The 23,746-nt window shown below is 44.6% G+C and overlaps 1 protein-coding gene across 2 annotated transcripts in view; it reads right to left on the bottom strand.

The window, feature by feature from the left end:
- Positions 1 to 1,535: 1,535 nt before the first annotated feature.
- LOC111586249 (glutamate receptor ionotropic, NMDA 2D) overlaps positions 1,536 to 23,746 on the bottom strand; it is a 94,551-nt gene continuing 72,340 nt past the window's right edge. For both annotated transcript variants that reach the window (XM_055013571.1, XM_055013572.1), the window contains 2 exons: positions 14,668 to 14,903; positions 1,536 to 12,823 (listed from right to left, as the gene is read on the bottom strand). In XM_055013571.1, the coding sequence (XP_054869546.1) occupies positions 9,650 to 12,823; positions 14,668 to 14,903 (3,410 nt within the window). In that variant the 3' untranslated portion in view covers positions 1,536 to 9,649. The remainder of the gene's footprint in view (positions 12,824 to 14,667; positions 14,904 to 23,746) is intronic.

Genomic DNA, 23,746 nt, shown 5'->3' with positions numbered 1-23,746 from the left:
AGAGAAACAAACTCCACCAACATCTGGAGTGCATGGTACACATTATATTATATCTGACACTAAAGCTGCATATAAAGTGCATTAAAAGCGGCACCGATACGAAAATAAACATTAACTTACCGAACTATCAGAGTCCTTTCAGTGTCTGCTGGTAGAATCAGCCGAAGGCAGAAAACTGGTTAAAACAAGCCAACGGGCAGGAAAACTGTCTGTGGAAAAGGTTCTGCTGCTCCACCGATAAATAAACCAACAGTTATTATATCAGAATTAATCCAAACGAGGAGAGCAGAGTCTCTGCTGCCTCCTCCAGAGGACCTGTCAATCATTCCAGACCAGACTGTCAATCAAGTAGCCCCGCCCCCTGGCTTCGCACAACTTTAACGCTCTATAAAAAATTCAATATTGATTTATTTTAAGATCGGCCACCTGATCTCTCATTTTGACCATGAAAACTAACGAAAATAAATATATCCAGTCTATGCACCGTACTCTGTTTGGCTCTACACTTGCTGATGACCACTTCCGGTCTCAGAAAATGAAAAAACGGACCTTTTTCCGTTTCTGTCTCTTACTGATTTTACTTTTTTTGTTATTCTAAATATAATATGAAAATCAAAGCACTTTTAAAATACGTATATCCCTTTTTGATCATGAAAAGGAAAAACACCTTGTATTTCAATTTTAATTTTTGTATTTTAAAACGAAAATCAAATAACCCCTTTTTTTGTTTTTCAATACACGTTTCAGAACGGAAAATCTAATTGCCAAAATATACACTGACCTTTTGTGTCTCTTTTCTGTCGTTTTGTGTCTTGTTTTTGTCATTTTGTGTCTTGTTTTTGTCGTTTCCCATCTTGTTTTTGAATAATAGCTTGCATGAACAACACTGTCTCAGAATAGAAAGAAATAAAACACTCACACACACTCACAAACACACAAACCTTCTTCTTTCCAGTCGTGACAGAAAAGGAAAGGAAACACAGCACCACCGGCATTAATTAAAGAGAATCATATTTTATGAAGCAATTCTCAGGAAGTAAGTGCAGCACTGACCCTCCAGCCCCACCCCAGACAGACAATGTCAAATAAACGAACACATTTAAACCAGGGCATAGACCAGACCAGTCTGGGCTTGGAGCAACATCACCCACCTAGCAACCTGCCTAGCAATCCACAAGTAGGCCTGTGGAGTTGGCAGGGTTACCGGAGCGCCTCACACTGGTTCCTGTGGGCCGCCGCCGCCGCCCTGGTGGTGGAGGAGGAGGAGATCCAGGACCTGTCGAGGGCCACGTGTGGCACTCCTGTAATTTCCTTGATATAATTCACGGCCGATTTTCAGCCAATGAGGACCCTGTTTGAATTCTGGAGCGGCACACGTGTTGGCTCCCAGGTCACGGGTCAATCAGGAGAGGGGATGGTGGGCGCCGGACCGGACGGACCGGACTGGCTCGGCTCGGGAGAATCGGACAAATCAGGAGGTTAAGTGTGACGGACAACAGCGACAGGACCTCACAAAAGACACTCTGAAGGAATGAGTTGTTTTGTGTCTCATTTTTGTCGTTTTGTGTCTCGTTTTTGTTATTTTGTGTCTCGTTTTTGTCTTTTTGTGTCCCGTTTTTGTCATTTTGTGTCTCGTTTTTGTCATTATGTGTCTCGTTTTTGTCTTTTTGTGGTTTGTTTTTGTCATTGTCTGTCCCATTTCTGTCATTTTGTGTTTTGTTTTGTCATGTCTCGTTTTTGTCGTTTTATGTCTTGTTTTTATTGTTTTGTCTTGTTTTTATCATATTGTCTCGTTTTTGTCATTTTCTTTCTCGTTTTTGTCATTTTGTGTCTTGTTTTTGTCATGTGTCTTGTTTTTAGTGTTTTCTGTCTCGCTTTTGTCATTTTGTGTCTTGTTTTTGTTGTTTTCTGTTTTGCTTTTGTCGTTTTATGTCTTGTTTTTGGTGTTTTCTGTCTTGTTTTTGTCATTTTGTGTCTCATTTTTGTCATTTTGTCTCAGTTGTCATTTTCTGTCTCGTTTTTGTCATTTTGTGTCTCGTTTCTGTCGTTGTGTGTCTCATTTTTGTCAAAAGACACACTGAGGAAATGTTTGTGAGGCAATCGGACGGCTGGAGGCGATGCTGAGCGAGGGCTAGCGGAGGACGAGGATCATTGCCTGAGTGATGTGAGTGTGTTAAATATGCATGTGCTGCAAAGTGTGTGTGTGTGTGTGTGTGTGTGTGTGTGTGTGTGTGTGTGTGTGTGTGTGTGTGTGCGTGTGTGTGTGTGTGTGTGTGTGTGTGCGTGTGTGTGTGTGTGTGTGTGTGTGTATTCTTCAGAAATAGCAGCAGATGAAAAACAAGCAGAGGAAGAAGCTCCACAGAGTCATGCTGCAGCGGTTCATGCAATACTGTGTCATGTTCCCTCTCCACACAAATTTAACCCTCTGAACCCCAAAACTAAAGCTTTTCTTTTTGGAAAAATCTCCATTTATCAGCCAGAAACTGTAAAAAAAAAAAAAAAAAAAAAAAAAGAGAGAGAATCATCAGATGTTCAATTTTCCTTGAACTAATCATGCGAGATGGAAAAAATAATCAAAATTGTTCTTAGAAGTCACTTTATTCTACATTAAAAAACAAAAAGAGACTGAGCATTTATCTGCCAAAGGTCAAATTAGGTCAAATCTATCAGCATATTTTAAACTTTCAGATGCCTGCTGTACTATTCAAACTGCAAAATTAACCAGATCTCATTTTAAAAAAATCTGACCTTTGCACAAGATTCTATTAAAAAGATTAAAAATCTGCAACTGACACTGACCATTAATCTGTCAATAGTCACATTCAGTAAAATATGGATAAAAAATCATATTTTCAGCTTTGAGATGGTTGCTGTGCTGCAATATCTGCAAAATCTCAGTTTAAAATTGTGATATCCCATCAAAATCACTTTATTCTGCATGTTTCATTAAAAAGCCAGACTTTTTCAAAGTCAAAGTCAAAGTCAGCTTTATTGTCAATTCTTCAATATGTACATGACATACCAAGAATCGAAATTTCGTTACTCTCTCTTCGTGCAACAGTAGACATTAAATAAAGACTTAGAAAATAAGATATTAAAGGGCAAAAAAAGAACAAAGGAAGCAAAATTAGAGCCGAGCAACAACTAAGAACTAAGACCAGATTCTGTAAAATAAATAAATAAATCAACAAATTCTGGAACTGAGGCTGACCATTTATCTGCCAAAAGTAAAATCAGGTAAAATCTGAATTTAAGAAAAAATTACAAATCAGCATATTTTGAATTTTTCAGACGGTTACTGTGCTATTATATCTGCAAAATTAACCAAATCTCAGCTCAAAATTGTGATTTCACATCAAAATCACTTTATTCTACACATCTCATTAAAAAAATCTGACTTCTTGCACCAGATTCTGTAAAAAAAAAAGAATAAAATTTAAAAAAATTTAAAATCTGTAACTGAGACTGACCATTAATCGACCAAAAATCAAATTAGGTAAAATTTGAAAAATAAAATTAAAAAAATAAAATAAAATTAGAACATTCAGACGGTTATTGTGCTGTAAAATCTATAAAAATAACAATACTATAAATCAAATCGAAGATTAAAACTGTAATATCTCATCAAAACCAGTTAAAATTTGCCAAAAACACTACAGATTTTGTAAAAAAATAAAATAAATAAAACTAAAAATGATTCCCTCCACACAATTGATTCTGCAGGATTCTAGGTTTTCCATTAATTGTTTAAAAAAAAAAATAGCCAAAGAATTTGCTCTACTTTCAGATTTCTGTCATTCTACCTGTATCACATTGCAAAAAACTTAGCTTAAAATCATGATTTGGCATCAAAATAACTTGATTTACATGGAAAATTTTGTGAAAATTGCATCAAGCACCTTCTATAAAAAGCAAAAAATTCTGTGCTGCTACATGCAGCCGTGAATGATTCAACTGTGATCAAGAGTCGCAAAGCAAAAATTCAGGAATGCCTCGGCTGAACTGCAAGCAGTGTTTCCACAGAGCAGAGAGGGCGTGAATACATCTGTCTGTTTGTGTCTGTCTGTCTGTCCGTCTCTGTCCGTCCGTCCATCTGACTGTTAGCAACATTACTCAAAAACAGACTAACAGATTTGGATGAAATTTCCAGGGAAGCTCAGAAATGACACAAGGACCAAGTGATTAGATTCTGGCAGTGATACAGCTTATAGTCTGGATCCACGGATTTGTTAAATATTTCTGTATCATTGCCAGATAGTGGCACGGCGTTACTGTAACCATGACAACAAGTGAACAATACATCAGCTGCCTGCTGACGATAACATGATTGTGATTCTACTACAAATCCACCACTGAGGACTTATCAGGACTTATCCATCAGAAATGATCCAAGGAACAACTGATTAAATTGTGGGGGTGTTTCTGAGTCCCATCAATTCCCGCCACATATTTAGGTCATGAAATTCGGTATCCGTACATAACGTACACATGCATAACACACGCCTGTGCTCAGCGCAAGGTCATTTTGTTTGTGGGTTCATCTATATTAAATGGACACATTCTCTGATCTTCAGTAACTAATAAAAAAATGTTGCATTTCTGACATGAGGGAATGAGCAGCCTTGGAGGAGGACTGCGCCCTCTGAGTTCCAGTGTTGCTAACAGATGTGTTGATTTTTAGTTGTTTTGCAAAAAAATAAACTACACTTTCATTTTTTTCTAACTGTGACATTTCTGAGTTCTCGCTCCTTCTTGTTTTGTTTCCACGGAGCTGCAGGACTTTTTTTCGGAGTGAAAAATAAACCTCGGTGAAGAACAATGAGAGTTCAGAGGGTTAATGTCAGGAACAGCCGAGAGCAGCTGACTGGTTTCAACATGCAGAGCAGCGCAGACTGACGATCTAATGATGGATGCAGGGCCAACACCGAGCCGAGCTGAGCCGAGCCAGTCCAGTCCGGTCCGGTCCAGACGGGTTTAGACCGCCGTGCTGCCCCTCGGCGGTTCTGTTCCCGGTTATTAAGGTCAGGACTGGGCGGAGGGCAGCTGCAGCGCTCTGACCACGACTTTGGACAAAGTGAGAGATATTATGCTATATTACCCAGCAGGCACCAGGTGTTGGCGGTGCGGAGGACACCATGGCAACGCCATGAAAACGCCATGGCAACACCATAGCAACTGAGGCCCCACTTGCTCGCTGGTGGTGTGGTGCAGCCCAGACTTGCTACAGTGGTGTGGTCGTCAGATACACACTTCAGTCACATCAGTAAGAGTAACATTGTTCATTAATTATTTCATCAATCAGTTAATTGATCATCATCATCAACAATCAGTCAAAAGGAGCAAGAACACAGTATCTACTGGTCTCTGTTTTTTGCTAAGTGAGAGACAGACAGAGGGATGAGCTGATTGTGGGAAAAAAAGAAAGAAAGTGATCAAAGGAGGAAAGCAAAGGTCAATGGATGGATTAATTAAGAGAGAGATGTGATCGGCGTGGAGTTTTTTAAAGGAGGAGAGGTGGAGGATGTTCGTCGCCTCTTAATGAGAAACCAGGAGGAAGGAAAGGAGAGCAGCAGATGGAGTGAGAGGAACATACTGATGTGAGAAAGTAATATTAGGTAGTACTAGAGGAATGACAGACTGATAGCTATAGTAGATACAGATGAATAGAGTTTAGACTTTTACTTGTCTTTTTTGTCACAGGCACTAATGTCTTCACAGTCATATAGGAGGAATCAAAATTCAAAAATGATTTCAGTGTCTAGAATTGCTACAAAGCTAAAACATTTAAAACTATTTCATCTAACACTTCCTCCAAATATACCAAACTTAACTAATATATATATATACCTGTGTGTATATATATGTATATATTTATTTGTACATATATATTTCTTTATAGATAAATGATAGAATTCAAATGAATACAATAAAATATCTCAGTTAAATCACAGTATAACATGGTACATTCTCAAAAACATAGTATATTTTAATATATTCTTTTTTCTCAGCAAGAAAATCAAAAATAAAGGAAAACTAAATAAGCCAGAGGGTTTTTTTTTTTTTTTTGAGTCACTTCTGTTCATGCAGTCACAGACTTAAGTATTAGCGCCTTGATAGAAATCAATAATGCTCAGTGACACACCAGGTTTAAGCCCTGTTGATTGGTTGAAAATAATCTGTGTTCTACTACACGTGAAGCAGTCGAACTGTTGCCGTGGTTTCCACTGCTGGGGTGCAGAGTAGAGCGAGCTCTGGTCCTGGGTCCTAAGCGTTTAAGCTACACTTGAACTAAACAAACCCTCCCAACCACAAACCTCTGAGATTTTTCATTCAGCTAAACATGCAATGACTCCGGGGGTGGGGTGGGTTGGGGGGTGGGATCTGTAGAAACAAAGACTTTTTAAAAACTGCCCCCCGCGTAGAAAAAAGCAATCCATGTGCAGATAAAAGGTACAGTCTGGAGTTAAAAAGAAGGTCGACTAACCCTTCGATCTGTGACGACATGCACAAACACGGCCCCGTCCGTCCGTCTGTCCATCCGTCCGTCCGTCCGTCCGTCCGTCCATCTGGCCTCCGTCCGTCCATCCGTCCGTCCGGCCTCCGTCCACAGAGCTACAGAGTCTAAGAGTGGGTGTTTCTTTTTGCTACATCATGTCAAAGCTACATTCACCTACGACAGAAGAAGAGCTGGGCTGTGGCTGGTCTTAGTGTGAGAGACGCTGCCAACTTCATGGAGTTCACACAGTTAGATGGCTTTTGGCACGGCTTGCACGACGCCACAAATCACCGAGCTGGGTGCGCTGATTCATCGCGTTCGACCAAATTAGATGAAATCTCTCCGCTTGCCGGTGATGAAGAAAATAGCACACCTTTTCCTACAGATACTAGTGTCACTCCTTCATCCCACTTCCCACAGTTATCCACAATTCTTTTATCTTTTGTTTTTTTCTACTGTCTGCTAGACCTCTCATCTCTTTTTGCAACTGTTTGCCAGATCTCTTGATTCATTGACCTTCTGTTCTTTGTTGTCTGACAATCTGTTCGCCCGGGTGCCTCTGTGTTTTGTTTGTGTTCCTATGTAGCCATTTAGGGGTGATTAAGGACATTTAGAGCTACTGTTAGCAGCCCGCTAACTTTGGCGAGAAGCTACTTGTGACTTGATCGTCGCATGTTGTGTGTTAAATGTGTGTGTTTAGAGACACCAGTTTTAGTTATTTATGCACACTCAGCGCTCGTTTGTATTAGTTTCTGTTTTTTGTGGTGGGTGATGCTATTGTATTTAAGTCTGGCTAAGGAGTTTAGTTGCTTTGCTTTAGTTAAGCTAGTTTACACACTCTGTTAGCTGTCGTGGTTTTATTTGGTTCTTTGATTTGGCAGCATCCACCAGCCCTCTTTTCTTTGTAGTACCACTGTTCTTTTGCATTAATTTGTCACTGAGCAATAAATTGCTTTACTTAAACTAACTACATCTGGTTATCAGACCCTAGCGGTTGGGTCATAACACCCTCTGTCACTGATTAGCAACCAAATTAACCACTATTCACCCCTCAATACCCTCTGACCATCCCTATAAATTGTGTACTTTCCAGATGTTCTGGGTCGGCTTGCTTTCACAGACTCATGCTTTGTGTTGGAAAGCCCACCGTATACCTTAATACCAACAAACACCCCACTACAGCAAACTTCCAAGGACTAAGAGTGAAATTTCTTCAACACCGGTGAGAAAGTGACATCAGACTCTGATAGAGGCGTTTTTTTAAATTTATCTCTCTTTTTTTTTTTTTTGCACAGATGCAGAAAAGGTGCGCCGGCCGTGGAATCCCTGTCACATTGAAGGTGGGAATATTGCTCAGAGTCAAACAGTCATCTGATAATCTGGATAACGGGACTTTATCGCCAACTGAAGTCTCAGCTGCTGTGTGTGTGTGTGTGTGTGCACCTCGAAGCATTCACAGTATGTCATTCAGTCAGTCTTATTTGCAAAAGAAAAGAGAAAAAAAAGGAGATAATTTCCACCGAGTGAGCGTGATTGTGCATTTACAGCTGAGGAATACAATGAAGGAATTGTGCTTCGTATAATCCATCATCTACAAACTCTGCACGGGTACAATATAACGGCGACACAGAGCCATGTCCTCGGAGGGCTCCTGCGATGCACCGCGCTCGATTATTCCGGAGAATAAATCCTGACTGGCCACTTTTTATAAAGGTAATAAAGTTCAACCCGCTGCTCTGCATCGCAGAGCCACAATGATTAAACTCACCAGAAGCCTTTTGCACAACTGTGTCTGGAGCTCATTTGAATATTATGCAGCCATCTAGTGTCAATTACAGATATTGCATCAATCCTCCCCCTCCCCCTTGATCCACTTGCATGAGGGTGAATTATGTTAAGATGGGATTTTTTTTTTTTTATCTGTGAAAGCAAATTACTTGAGAACCGTCATGCTTAAATCATGCTTAAAAGCTCTTAAGTGGAAATTTGGCACTGCTGTGGAATCGTTCCAACTTCCAACACTAGCCACATCCAGCCTCCTCTTTATTAAAACACTAACGCAGTCAGAGAAGTATACTGATAGAATAAAAAAGAGGGGACGGGGAGGGGGAGAAAAAGTCCGAATACGAAAGAAAAGACAGACGTGAAAGAAAAAATCTGCTACATGTCTTTTTTGTTCTTAGCGTGATTTCTCTTTTTAAAGTTCAGTTTTCTTTGAGTTCTGGTCGGACTGGAGGCGACAAGCTCCGACGGGGCAGAGGAGGAGCGTTTCCTGTTCACTCTGATTGGTTAAAAGGGTTTTTCTAGTAAAACATGACATCACGTAAATGGTCCTGGGGTAGAGCTAGATGGGTCTCATGGCGTCATGAGGTCAAACAGGCGGTACTGCCCGGCGAGCGGTGGCCAGGCAGGCAGTGCACGAGAGGTGACTGCATTGCTTTTCGACTGATTTACAAAAGGGAAGAAGAGCGACGAGTCTCTCCGAGAAGCAGTCTGCCAGTCCGGGTCAGAGCCAACAGCCAATGAGGACAGGGAGCCAGACTCTAGTGACCAATCACTGGCATCTTTTTGGGAGAAGGTGGGACCCTCCTCATCCCACGAGGTGAGTTCAAAGCCAGAGGGAGGGAGACGTTCGGAGCATCATCAGTGTGTGTGTGTGTGTGTGTGTGTGTGTGTGTGTGTGTGCGTGTGTGAGTGTGTGTGTGTGTGTGTGCAAACATGACATCATTACTCACAGGTTGGAGACTACTGTTATCCACAGTTGTGACTCGGGGAGGGGAGGAGAACCGAAGATGACATCACAAAGCTCATCTCTGAGCAGAGGAGAAGTTCTGGGGCCGTCGTCCCCGGCGACGCAGCCTCGCCTTCGCTCTCGTCCTCGTGGGAACTGTCCAGACAGACGTAGCTCACCCTGGTGTGGCGTCTCACCGTCGCCCTCACGAGGACACGTACGATGGAGCGGGTGGCGGCAGCGTCGCTCTCACATGGAGCGCCGACGGAGCTGCCGTCCACGTCAGTTCCCGAAGTGATGGTGTCCAGTTGATCCCCGACAGTCGCCGCAGCGTCGTCGTCCCCGCCTCCCGCTGCCACGGTGCCGTGGGTCTCAATCGCAGTGGTGTTCGCTCCCACGTCTCCCTCTCTCCTGTCCCCCTGTCATACCTCGCTCTCCAGGCTGGAGAAGTGGGCCGACCCTCGACGTGAGCACAGGCTCTTGGCTTTGAGAGGCAGGTGGGGGGAGTAGAACCTCCGTGGCTGTGGCACTGAGCGCAGTCTCTGATACTGGAGCTTGGCGCTGGCGGAGGCCTGAGCCTGACCCGCCATCCCGACCCCTGCTGGTGGTGACACAGAGGACGAGGAGGGTGGAGGCGGGATGGGAATCGGGAGGGAAGTGGGAGACATGGAGGGCTGCTGGGGCGGCGACGGGGAGGGCTGAGGCGGGTGGTCTGTGGGCTGTGTGCTGAGGCTGAGGTTAGACTGGCTGCCTGATTTGGCCTGATCTGGTTTGGGGGGCAGAGGCTTGGGACGGGAGCCCCCGCTGAAGCTGTGGCAGTGGGGGAGCAGCTCCTCCTGGCTGTGGGACAGCGCCGCGGCTCCTCTCTTGGAGTGGGAGGCGTGGGAGCGGCTGTGGGAGTGGGGGTAGGGGTGGGGCTGGGGGTAAAGGCTGCAGGAGCACATGGTGGCCCGTCCTGCTTCGTCCCCTCGATCCCGGCTCCGGCCTTTGCTCTTCCCTCCGCCGCTCTTCCACTTCTTCTCTCCCTTCACGGGAATCTTGTCCATGGACCAGTATCTCCGGGGCGGAGGGAAGGCAGCCGGGGGCGGTGGCCACTGTGAGCCCAGGCCTCCGCTTCCACCCCCGGACCCCCAGCCGATGCCAGGCCCCGACCCCCAGAAATCCGTACTGATCCAGCCCTCCGCCCGAGTTCCCAGCAGCGAATCTTCTCGGCTGTTGATGCTGCCCCCTTTCTCCCTGGAGGGGTAAGTGCCGAAGAACCAGCCTCCCCCGATGCCTCCGCTGCTGCCGCCCTCACCTCCCTCCCAGTACCTCTCAAACCGACCAAACTCCCCCGATGAACCCTCGTCCGAGTAGCTGTCCTCTGCTCTGGCCCTGTCCCTCTCTGACTCTGAAACTGCCCCCCTACCTGCCCTCCTGCCCCTCTCCTCCACCCGCTCCCTCACCCTATCCCTCTCCTCCTCCTCCTCCTCATCATCGTCATCGTCGTCGTCCTCGGAGTCCCACTCGGGGAAGGACAGCCCTTCTCTCGTCTGTGTTTTCTCTTTCTCATAATGCATCAGCAGAGGACGCCGCTCGCCGAGTCGGCCGCTGTCCTCCCGGTCCATCCCTCCGCTCCGCCGCCGCTTGGAGGTGGGGAGAAGAGGATGGAGGGAGGTGGGAGGAGTGTTATCTCCTCGCCCGTTCACCCAGAACTTGACGGACGCCGGGAGCTTGTTCAGGTTGGGGTAGCGCTTGCTGGGCGTTCGGTGTCTGGAGTGGGAGTGGGAGGATTTGGGTCGCCTCTCCCTGCTCCTGCTGCTGTCCTCCTCCTCCCGGTCATTGCCCTCCTCTGCTCCTTCCCTCCTGCCTCTATCGCCATCCCATGAGTCCCGACCCTTGTCCCCGAATGTGCCCCGATACTGGGCAGAAAATGAGGAGTAGTCCTGCATCCCTCCTTCCCTGTCTCCCTCGGCCTCCCCTTCCCTCTCTGCCTCTACGTCTCCCTCCTCCGGCTCTGAACGTTTCCCTCCGGTCGATTTCTTTCTTTTCTTTGTCTTCAGCGCCTTCTTCTTCTTCTTCTTCACCTTCCTGCGCTTCCTCTCCCTCTCACGCTCCCTCTCCCTCTCCTCCCTCTTTTTCCTCTTTTTGTTCTTTTTCTTTTTCTTCTTCTCCTTCTCCTTCTCTTTCCTCCTCTTCTTCTCCCTCTTTTGCCTCTCGGATTCTCCCCCCGGTCCACCCCTCTCCCTCTCGCTCCAGCTCGCCCACCACTCCTGGAGCTGCGACAGTTGGCTGCCTCCCCTCTCCCGCTCCCGCTCCCTCTCTCGGTCTCCCCAGAAGGTGCGAGGTTTCCTGGGCGGGATGGGAGGCGGCAGGCGGCCGTGGCTGAGGGACCGAGGCCGGATGATGGAGCGCTCCCTCTCCCTCCCCCGGCCCAGCAGGAGGCTGGACTCCTCTGTCAGCTGGTCGTCGTCGTCGTCATCCTCGCCGTCGATGCCGCCGGTGCGGTCCCTGGTGCTTCTGGAGGAGCTGTAGGAGTAGGTGGGGGAGGAGGAGCGGGATGAGGAGGCGGAGGAGGAGGTGGACGTGGATGAGGTGGTCGAGGACGAGGACGAAGACGTGTAGTGCAGTGACACGGAGGGGGAGGGCGGGGTGTAGGAGGGGCTGAGGGGCACCGGGACCGGGAGGGAGAGCGGGGGAGAGAGGGGGCGGGCCCTTCTGCCTCCTCCCTCCCTCACCCCCCCGTCTCGCGCTCCCCCCCTCCGGCCCAGCGGCAGGATGTTCTCGTACAGCGGCCCGCCGGGTTCTTTGGGCTTCTTGGGCCGGCGCTTCCTCCAGAAGGATGAGGGGAGAGGGGGAGAGGGGTGTGGCAGCGGGGGTGTAGGGGGCAGAGGGGCCTGGCTCTTAGGAGGCTGTCTGGGCGTGCCCAGAGGTTTAGCAGCCCCCTTCCCCGGACCTCCGCTGCCACCTCCCACCACCCTCTTCCCCACCCCGTGGTCCATGCCCTTCTCTGAGTAGAAGGCCACACTGGCTGGAGGGGGCTGGGGGTGGCCCCTTGGCATAGTCTTGGGGGTCTGGGACCCTGCCTGCTGCTCCATGCAGGGCCCCAGTCCCTCAGGGTCAATGGGACCATAGTACCTCTTATAGCCTTCTAGCCCCCCACTCCCTCCAGCAGTCGAAGCCCAGTTTGGTGGGACTTTCTGAGCAAAGGGTCCCATGTCGGCGATGCCCCCCCTCACGGCCATCGGGTTGGTGGCCGTGGCCGACTTTGGAAGCCTCCAGCGATCCACCACGGCTAGCCGGCGGTCCGGCCGGGGCAGGAAGGTGGAGCACGGAAGGGGTGCGCCGGCGATGGGGGTGTTGGAGGGACCCAGTGCCGTCCCAGAATGCACCACGGTGGGAGGAGAGCCCGGCAGAGGCGTCTTGTAGACGGGCTGTGGCTGCTGCGGCTGCTGCTGCTGCTGTTGCGCCATGGCAATGGCTGGGTTGGTCATCGTCGTGGAGACGACGTGCGGCTGCGATGGCACCGTGACCATCGCGGCGTGGTGATGCGATGGCAGAGATTTGGCTCCGCCCGGTGCCGTCTCATCCTCGAAGCTACAGCAGCTGTACATACCCTGAAACAGAGTACAACACAGGGCTGAGGGATAAAAACAGGAACAGGAAACAACAGCAGCTTCTAAACAAAAACATTAATTTAATAAGTATGGCTCTGAAGTATTTTTGTGGGTTTTTTGTGTCTTTTTGTAGCCAAATTGTACTTTTTAACCTGTATTTAGTGTCATGTTATGGTAGTTTTGTGTCTTTTTATGGTAATTTTATGTCTTTTGTGGTGATTTTGTATGTTTTTATGGTAATTGAGTGTATTTTTGAGTAATACAGATATTAACACTGTTCTCTTTCTACCAAATGTTCATCCTCTAATGATATTTTGAAGAAAAACCTCTAGACTTGGATGTTTTCTGTGGCTTTTAATGGTCTAAATATTTCATTTTTATTCCAGAATTTGCCGTCCTGTTTCAGCATCATGCAGCCCTGATGACTGAAGAATTGGAACAGAGTTAATCTGGAGGCTTTCAGGGCCGCCGGTGTTTTAACTTCCACCTTAGAAACCCAGTATTTTTTTCATCTGTTAGCGAACGTTAGAAAATCCCGGGTCAATTCAGTTTCACTCGGTCAATTCTGCAGATTAACTGAAATTCAATTCCGCTCACATCCTGGAAATCCTCCGACCTTGACGGAAACAAAATGGCACGGCGTGATCATCGCACCTTCATGTGTAATTTATGCGGTTTTTATTAACCAAACAACGCTTCTATAAATAGTGGAGCCTGTTTATCTGGAAACAGCAATCTTGCATTTCTTTTGAAAACTGGTTTATTATTATTTATTATTTCCATCTCCTGCTGCAGCCCTCGTGTCCAAACAGGAGAAAACAGCCGGTTTCATCTGCACATGTATGATCTTACATCTGAAATCATGTTTCTGAACGACTGACTGCATCCTCGTTTTGAAGACACGTGTTTCTGTCACAAATATGCTTCAAATCATGTCTTAAACTATCCATAAAGACACACAAAATTACTATAAAAATACACAAAATCACCACTAAAATACGCTGAATTATCATAAGAAGACACAAAATTATCATAAAAAGACATAAAATCACCACAAACATATACTCAATTATCATAAAAAGACATAAAATTACCATAAAAAGACACAAAATTACCACAAAAGACACACAATTACCACAAAAATACACTCAGTTACCATATTGTTTAATTTAGTATATTTTTGTAATAATTTTGTCTTTTTCTGGTAATTTGGAGTCTTTTTATGATAATTGTCTGTCTTTGTATTTTTATGGTAATTTTGCCTTTTTTATGGTATTTTTGTGTATTTTTATGATAATTTTGTGGTAATTTAGTGTCTCCTTATGCTAATTTTATGCATTTTTGTTGTAATTTTATGTAATTCTTATACTTTTTATGGTAATTTCACGTCTTTTTATAGTAATTGAATGTATTTTTCTGGTACTTTTGTATCTTTTTATGGTAATTGTGTGTCTTTGTGATAATTTTGGGTCTTTTTACTGTAATTTTGTGTCTTTTTATGGTAACTAAGTGTATTTTTGTGAAAACTTTGTGTGTTTATATTTTAATTTTGTGTATTTTTGCGGTAACTTTGTGTCTTTTTGTGGTAATTTTGTGTATTTGAGGCACAAAAGAATCTAAAATCCGACTCTGCATTTCAGTTTTGAGAAACTTTATGGAAATTGGCAGCAGTTTTATTTGTTTTATCCTAAACTGAACATGCATAAGTGAGATTTGAGCTGGTCCTGTCTGTGTTTTATCTGTTATTTTACAGATTTACTGACTACTTCTTTGAGCATAGAGGTAAAAACTCAGGTTCAACACAACAGAAAGAGGTTCTAAAGGTGACAGGAAACAGGACTCACTCTGCTGATGGCCAGGAGGAAGTCCAGTTTGCCGGAGCTGGTGGCCATGCAGTGGCGGAGCTTCCAGTAGACCAGATGCTCCCAGGCGAACACCAGCAGACTGAGGCCCATGGCCACCAGCAGCATGTAGAAAACTCCAGCCATGTTGTCGATGTCCAGCTTGCTGCTCATCACCTCGATTTTATCGTTGTGGCAGATTCCAGACAGCCAGAGGCGCTCCAGCATCTCGATCTCATCTGGAAGAGGAGAGAGAGGAGGAAGAAGGGTGATTTCAGGGTTATTTGGGAGGACAGAGTCTAAACCAGGGGTGTCCAACATGAGGCCCGTGGGTCAAAAGCGGTCCTCCAGAGGGTCCAATCCGGCCCTCAACATGTAAAAATTCCAGAGAAGACATTAACTGCAGATTGTAAATTAGTAAAACTATAAATTTAAAATCATTTCTAGACCATGACAAGTTGTTTAGATCATAAAGTAAAATACTGGATTGTTCATTGTTCTTTTGTTATTTTGCGTCTCATTTTGTATATTTTGTGTTGTTTTTTGTTGTTTTGTTTCTCGTTTTTGTCATTTTCTTTCTTGTCTTTGTCGTTTCATGTCTCTTTTTTATTGTTTTGTCTCGTTTTTGTCATTACGTTTCTCATTTTTGTCATTTTGTGTCTCGTTTTTGTCATTTTCTTCCTTGTGTTTGTTGTTTTGTTTCTCGTTTTTGTCGTTTCTTGTCTTGTATCTGTCGTTTTGTGTCTTGTTTTTGTAATTTTGTGTCTTCTTTATGCCATTTTCTGCCTCATTTTTGTCATTTTCTGCCTCATTTTTGTCATTTTGTGTCTTGTTTTTGTCGTTTCGTTTCTCATTTTTGTCGTTTGTCGGGACATCATATCTTTTCTGTTCCTATTTCAGGGTTAAAACTGTAAATGTGTGACATTAGCAGCTCAGTCTGCAGCCTGCATCCTCTCTGCATTCCATCTCTTTAATTTATTGCATATATTTGAGATATTTGCCTCAAAATTCTTGAGAAAATGCAGGTTTTATCTGGGAAATCAGGTGTTTTTTGCAGATTATATGGAAAGACAAGTTGATCTAAAGACAATACAGCTTAGCAACCAAAAGAAACAAAATTAAATTGTAAGAAAATGTTAATAAAACCAAAATCAACGGAAATGCTGCTCTCCAGACAGACAGGCTGAGGATAAATGAGAGGGACAGAGGACACCAAGGAGGACAGAAGTCTATTCATCTCCTCCACAGTCCTGCTGCTGTTTGCTTCTCATCCAAGGTGACTCCTGAAGGTCAGAGGTCGATAAAACCAAACGTTGAGTCCAGAACAACAACCAGACGCGACCAGCAGGTACGATGAGGCTTCACCGAGAAGCAAAACAGCTCTGACAACCTAATCTCAGCGCCGTAACCCCGAGCAAATGAGGAGAAGAAGCTCGGATAGACCGGGAATCCAGCCGAGGAGAGGGACAGCGTCGGGGGAAATGAGAGGCAGAGGATGCTGGGAGATCGTGTCTTCATGACAAACAGAAACTCTCCAGAAACACGCCAGCAGAAGATCGTAATCAGTTAATTGTGCTGCAGGAATGTCCAGGCAGAAAACCTTCTCAAAGAAACACGAATAACACAAACGAGACACAAAACAACAAAAATTATAAACAAAATGAAAAAAACAAGACACACGACAAAAATGAGACAGAAAACAAAAACGAAACACAAAACAACCCAAACAAAACACAAAATGATAAAAATGAGACGGAACATGACAAAAACAAAGCACAAAATGACAAAAACGAGACAGAAAACGACAAAAATGAGACACAAAATGACAAAAACGAGACAGAAAACGACAAAAACGAGACACAAAATGACGAAAATGAGACAGAAAACAACAAAACCGAGACACAAAATGACAAAAATGAGACAGAAACTCTCCGGAAACACTCCAGCAGAAGATCGTAATCAGTTAATTGTGCTGCAGGGACAGTTGGAAGCTCCAGACACGTCCAGGCAGGAACCGCGTTACCCACAATTCACTCATGAAGCCGCTAAGCTAATGGACATGGTGCTGAGGCTGCTGTAACCATAGCGATGGAGATGCTGCATCTGATTCACGCAGCAGGAAGAAGATCTGATTTGTGTCTCGTTTCTGTTGTTTTGTTTCTTGTTTTCATTGTTTTGTGTTTCGTTTTTGTGATTTTCTGTCTCATTTTTGTCTTTTTTTCTTGTTTTTTTTGTTTTGTGTCTCATTTTTGTTGCTTTGTGTCTCATTTTTAGATGGTTTCTTGAACAACAGAGTTTTTCTGCACCAGTTTCAGAGATAATTCTCTCCGGACTGCTCATCCAGCACAGAACAAATAATAATCTTTTCATTATTATTTTAATAAGTGTCCTAAATGAATAAAATTACTTTTTATTACTAAACATGTATTCACTTTTTCTTATGTCTCTCCCTCTTTTCACAGAAGCTCTCCAGAGACGCCTGTTTTTTTATTACTTTATAAAATATATATTTATAATCCAATCAAAATGAAACACAAATGAGACAGAAAATAACAAAAATGAAACACAGATCTTCAATTTACCATCATAAAGGAGGAAATAAACCAGAAAATATTCATATTTCAGAAGCTGAAATCACAGAATTTAGTTTGTTCTGATTTAAAATGACTCAAACTGATCAATATATCAGCTGTTTGGTCTCTAAAATGCGAGAAAAGGGTGAAAAAAGTGACTTTGTCAAAAGATCTTCAGTTTACTGTCACAGAGGAAAGAAAGCAGAAAATATTCACATTTAAGAAGATAAAATTACAGAATTTAGACTATTTTAATTAAGAATGACTCAAACTGATGAATAAACCAGTTGTTTGGTCTCTAAAACATGAGAAATTGGTCAAAAATGTGGCTCAGAGCTCCCTCAAATGTCTTGTTGAACCCCCTTGTTTCCAGCGTTGGGTACGTCTGTAGACACTTTGAAAAATGTTGGACAAGTTGATGTGTAATTTTTCAACGTCAGCATTTTTGTCTCTCGTGGTTTTTGACACTAGAACTGCACAGAAGAAGTTCACAGTGAAGAAAAACACCCAGAAACTTGTAGGAGTTGAGAGGATTTATGGACAGGTACACACCGTCTCCTTCTACACATTTATATTTAAAGATGTTCCCTCTCTGGTTCTTTACTGATCTCTCGTCAGTGAAAGAAAGTGGCGATAAAATCCTGCTGCCCAGTGGAAATACGATCCAGAATCCAGCCTTAGCCGACGTGATGTGAGTTAAATTCAAAAGTTATTTGTGTTACTATTGGTCCATCCCACACATTCCCAGTGCTCAGGCCTCAGATTAACCGCAACTTAAAACTGCTTTTTGGCAAAAAACCACACAGAATATGGGTTATTTTTCTTGTAATTTCTGAAAAATAATAACAAAAAATGAGAAATGCAACAATCAGAAGACAAAAAAGATGCACAGAATGGGAGAAAACTTTCTGAAAGAAACAGAATGACACAAACAAGACACTTTACAACAAAAAAAAACCACAAAATGACACAAACGAGACAGAAAATGACAAAAACGAGACACAAAATGACAAAAACAAGACACAAAATGACAAAAACGAGAAACTTTGGATGTGACTCTTCTCCTGCACAGACCGGACCAATCATGAGCAGCTGCTTCAGTCAACGGCTCGTTTTAATGTAGAACAAAAAATAATTCTTAAAAAAAAAACTTGTTTAACCTCCGACTGTTTATTTAAATGTCTTCTAGGGGCTTTAAGTTTAAAACATCCAGTATCTCAGAAACAACAGGTATAAAAATTTCCGTTACCACGGAGATCTAGCTGTACAGCAACAGTTACCATGGAGATCTAGCTGTACAGCATCAGTTACCATGGAGATCTAGCTGTACAGCATCAGTTACCATGGAGATCTAGCTCCTCAGCATCAGTTACCATGGAGATCTCGCTCCGCATCATCAGTTACCATGGAGATCTAGCTGTACAGCATCAGTTACCTTGGAGATCTAGCTGTACAGCATCAGTTACCATGGAGATCTAGCTGTACAGCATCAGTTACCATGGAGATCTAGCTGTACAGCAACAGTTACCATGGAGATCTAGCTGTACAGCATCAGTTACCATGGAGATCTAGCTGTACAGCATCAGTTACCATGGAGATCTAGCTCCTCAGCATCAGTTACCATGGAGATCTCGCTCCGCATCATCAGTTACCATGGAGATCTAGCTGTACAGCAACAGTTACCATGGAGATCTAGCTGTACAGCATCAGTTACCATGGAGATCTAGCTCCTCAGCATCAGTTACCATGGAGATCTCGCTCCGCATCATCAGTTACCATGGAGATCTAGCTGTACAGCATCAGCTACCTTGGAGATCTAGCTGTACAGCATCAGTTACCATGGAGATCTAGCTGTACAGCATCAGTTACCATGGAGATCTAGCTGTACAGCATCAGCTACCACGGAGATCTAGCTGTACAGCATCAGTTACCATGGAGATCTAGCAGGTTAAACCTTTGTGACACTGAAAACTCTGACTTTTGGGCTCCACATTCCTGCTGACACACTAATCCGTCTTCTTATTCAGCCCTCTGTGCTTCCTCTTCCTCGTCTCCCTCCTTTAGATCTCCTCTCGCTGAGTCTCTCCTGTGATTTCCGTCTCTGAGTCGCATCCAGCTCAGTGCTGCCAAACCTGACAGGTGTGTCGGGTCGGGTCAGGTAGAGCTGGCGACGCTGCCGACACACAGCTGGCACGCGGCACAAAGACATCGTTTAATAAAGGGCACTGTATTTCTGTCTCTCTGTGTTTGCGTGGGCGATATGTAAATACGGAGTTTGCATTTTGTGCATCCAGAGACACCGAGCAGCAAACTGTGACCCTCACAACCCGTGCTTTCATCGCAACACGCCAAACCTCTCTGCAAGATTTCTGGGAAAAAACAGAAGCAGCACATGACTCCAAAAGGCTGCGAGAGACACATTTTAAAGAGAAGAATAAAAATCAAAGCAGCAGAGGCCGAGATATCACACCTACACAATATATCAATTCATCATGATTTGAAGTACGAAAAATGTATTCAAACACATCATCCTGCAACTTTTTGCTGCTTGATGCAAAAAGAAAACTCACACAGATCTTATTTTCCAAGAATAATCATTAATCACTCACTTCTTGCATGTTAATTTAAATTTGATCCACATTTCTGAACATTTTGTCACATTTTAGAAACCACACAACTGATCTATTAATCAAGAAAAGCTTGAGAGATTACTCATTAATGAAAACAGCTCTACTAGCAAAATAAAGGCAAAAAGAAACGAAAAACTACCAAAATGGTGTTTTATTTGAGCACATTTCTCACCATTTGCTTACATTTTAGAAACCAAACAACTGATCTGTTGTGCAAAAAAACATATATCGCTTTAACGTGATTTGAAGTACGACAAATAAACTCGAACACATCATCCTGCAATTATTTCTGCAGCTCGATATGAGAATAAAATTCACAAGATTTCTCGGAAACACCATCCTGCTGGCCACGAAGCATTTTTAATATCTGCTCGCTGAATAATATATTCTCATGATACTATGCAAAAAAAAAAAAAAAAGATGTGATAAGAGGGGGGAAATCTTGCTACTCAGCAGTTTTATCAGCATCGAGTTGTGTTGAGATCAGTGGAGTGACTCTGGAATCACCAGCGGCTGCAGAACAACGAGCTCCGAGAATCTCACAGTAATGAAGTAAGACGGCTGAAGGTGCGACGCAGAGTCCTCGAGATGAAGGCGTCTGAATGCAAGCGTCCCTCCCTCCCTCCCTCCCTCCCTCCCTCCCATCCTCCCTCCCTCCCATCCTCCCTCCCTCCCTCCCTCCCTCCCATCCTCCCTCCCATCCTCCCTCCCATCCTTCCTCCCACCCATCCTCCCTCCCTCCCTCACTCCCATCCTTCCTCCCTCCCTCCCATCCTCCCTCCCTTCCTCCCTCCCTCCCTCCCATCCTCCCTCCCATCCTCCCTCCCATCCTTCCTCCCACCCATCCTCCCTCCCTCCCTCACTCCCATCCTTCCTCCCTCCCTCCCATCCTCCCTCCCTTCCTCCCTCCCATTCTCCCTCCCTTCCTCCCATCCTCCTCCTCCTTCCTCCCTCCCATCCCTTCCTCCCTCCCTCCCATACTTCCCTCCCTTCCCTCCCATCCTTCCTCCCTTCCCTCCCATCCATCCTTCCCTCCTCCCCTCCCATCCTTCCTCCTCCCTCCCATCCTTCCTCCCTCCCTCCCATCCTTCCTCCCTCCACTCCCATCCTCCTCCCTCACTCCCATCCTTCCTCCCTCCCTCCCTCCCATCCTTCCTCCTCATACCATCCTCCTCCCTCCCATCCTTCCTCCCTCACTACCATCCTTCCTCCCTCCTCCCATCCTTCCCTCCCTCCTCCCTCACTACATCCTTCCTCCCTCCCTCCCATCCTCCCTACCCCATCCTTCCTCCTCCCTCATCCTTCCTCCTCACTACCATCCTTCCTCCCTCCCTCCATCCTCCCTCCCTCCCTCCCATCCTCCCTCCCTCCCATCCTCCCTCCCATCCTCCCTCCCATCCTTCCTCCCACCCATCCTTCCTCCCACCCATCCTCCCTCCCTCCCTCCCTCCCTCCCTCCCATCCTCCCTCCCTCCCATCCTCCCTCCCATCCTCCCACCCATCCTCCCACCCATCCTCCCTCCCTCCCTCACTCCCATCCTCCCTCCCTCCCTTCCTCCCTCCCATTCTCCCTCCCTTCCTCCCATCCTCCCTTCCTCCCTCCCATCCTTCCTCCCTCCCTCCCATACTCCCTCCCTCCCTCCCATCCTTCCTCCCTCCCTCCCTCCCATCCTTCCTCCCTCCCTCCCATCCTTCCTCCCCTCCCTCCCTCCCATCCTCCCTCCCTCCCTCCCATCCTTCCTCCCTTCCTCCCATCCTTCCCTTCCTCCCTCCCTCCCATCCTTCCTCCCTCCCATCCTTCCTCCCTCCCATCCTTCCTCCCTCCCTCCCTCCCATCCTTCCTCCCTCCCTCTCCTCCACGTCGCTCTACATCCAAACAAACTAATCCTCTCCTTAGTAATCCACTCCAATACAACCAGAACCCTCAGCTACACCCTCAGACTGCATCCGTCCTCGGCTGAATTAGCAGAAACAACAAACCGCCGGTGTCAGGCCCGTCTGGAGCGCTGCTTTCCTCTCAGGTCCAGCTATTCAGTCTTATTTAATAGATCTTGGCACCAAATTGGCATTATCAGTGTGTAAGCAGCTAAAGGGAGTCTCTGCCAGAAACAGCTAAAGGGCTTTGTCCGCCACGCCACGAGCAAAGCTGATTAAAAAAACACGACGGAAAGCCAAACAAGCTGCATCCGATTGAGACAATGAAACGCGTGTGGCGGACTGTGTAAAATGACAATCAAGCATTAGTGTACTGACGGCTTAAAACAGACTCCCGGACTAATAGCGATAATGAAGCTCTCGGTTATTTAATGATGTGTTTTCTCCTGGTGTTCGGCCCGTTTTCAGGTGCTTCTTCCTCGGTGTCACTCTCAGCTAATCTGCAAGAAGCATGAATCTGTCAACTTGTGACTTCTTTACAACACTGACTCACGAGTAAATCCTTTTTTCTTTTACCACTTCAAGCAGGGGGAAAAAAAACTAGGAAAGTGAGAGAAACTCAGATGGTTTACTGCTGCACAATATATCGACTCAGCATCGACTCTGAGACGTGCAAAGACAAATTAACTCGACCACATCAGCCTGAAACTGTTCCTCCTCCTTAATAGCAAAAGAAAACCCCTGATGATTTGCGTTTTCCATAAAAAGAAGTCCGTCTGATAGAAAACAATTTATCAACATTTTTCAGGATTTTCTCACATTTTCGAAGTCAAACAACTGATCGATTACGCGAGAAAACACTCGACAGGTTAATAAATGATGAAAAATCCTCTAAGCAAAGCAAAAAGAAACCAAAGAACTGTTGAAATGGGACAAAGGATGTCGTGCAGCTGCATTAAATCGATGCTCCAACTGTTTTTAACTCCAAAAGACTACAAGAGACTACAAGAGAAAATGATATGTCGATTAGCAATTTGTCATATACCTCACAAATTTCATTAACGCAAACACATCATCCTGAAACTATTTCCGTTGCTCGATACAAAAAGGATCTTGTTTTCCATGACTAGTCATCATTTCCTTTGATTTAAGGCTCCTTGGGCTTCAAGAAACCTACATGAGCTACATTCTTCACCATTTTCTCGCATTTTAGAAACCAAACAACTGATCGATTACTCGCGAAAATACTCCACGATTAATCATCAAGAAAAAAAAAATCAGCCTTAGTTGCATCTCTACTAACAAAATAAAATCAAAACCTGCCAAAATGGATGTCATGTAGCTGCATTAAATTGTTGCTCTAACAGTTTCTAACAGGCTGAGATATTAAATCTGCATGATGTATCGATTTATGATCAACATCGTAATGTGCAATAAGAAAAAATTTACTCAAACACATCATCTTGCAATGATATTTGCAGCTTGAAACAGAAAGAAAACTCACACAGTTCACACCATGATCAACATTTTCTGCTATTTTCTGACATTTTAGAAACCAAACAACTGATCGATTACTCAGGAAAACACTCGACAGTTTAATAAATAATGAAAAATCATCTTCAGCAGCAGCTCTGCTAACAAAATAAAGACAAAAAAGAAATCAAATCTGTGAGAATGGGGCAAAGCCAATGCCTGTTTTTTTATTCATGGATTTGGATTTCATGCAGCTGCAATAAATTGTTGCTCGGACAGTTTTAACTTCAAAATAAAGACAGAATTTAAAATGAACCGGCAAAGCAGTAGAGGCTGAGGTATAATTTCTGCATGATATATTGATTCAGAAATCGACATTGCAACGTGCAATAAGGCAAAAATCTGCTTCAACATTGGCCACTTGATTAAAAAAAAACAAAACTCCATTTCCCCATTGTCTGAGATTTTAGAGACGAAACCCCTGATCATTTGATCGAGAAAATGCTCGACAGAATAATCAACAATTAAAAT

The sequence above is a fragment of the Amphiprion ocellaris genome, chromosome 9, assembly GCF_022539595.1.
Source record: "Amphiprion ocellaris isolate individual 3 ecotype Okinawa chromosome 9, ASM2253959v1, whole genome shotgun sequence".
Lineage (NCBI taxonomy): Eukaryota > Metazoa > Chordata > Actinopteri > Pomacentridae > Amphiprion > Amphiprion ocellaris.
The sequence above is the reverse complement of the archived record's forward strand: the minus strand, read 5'-3'. Positions and strand labels throughout refer to the sequence as shown.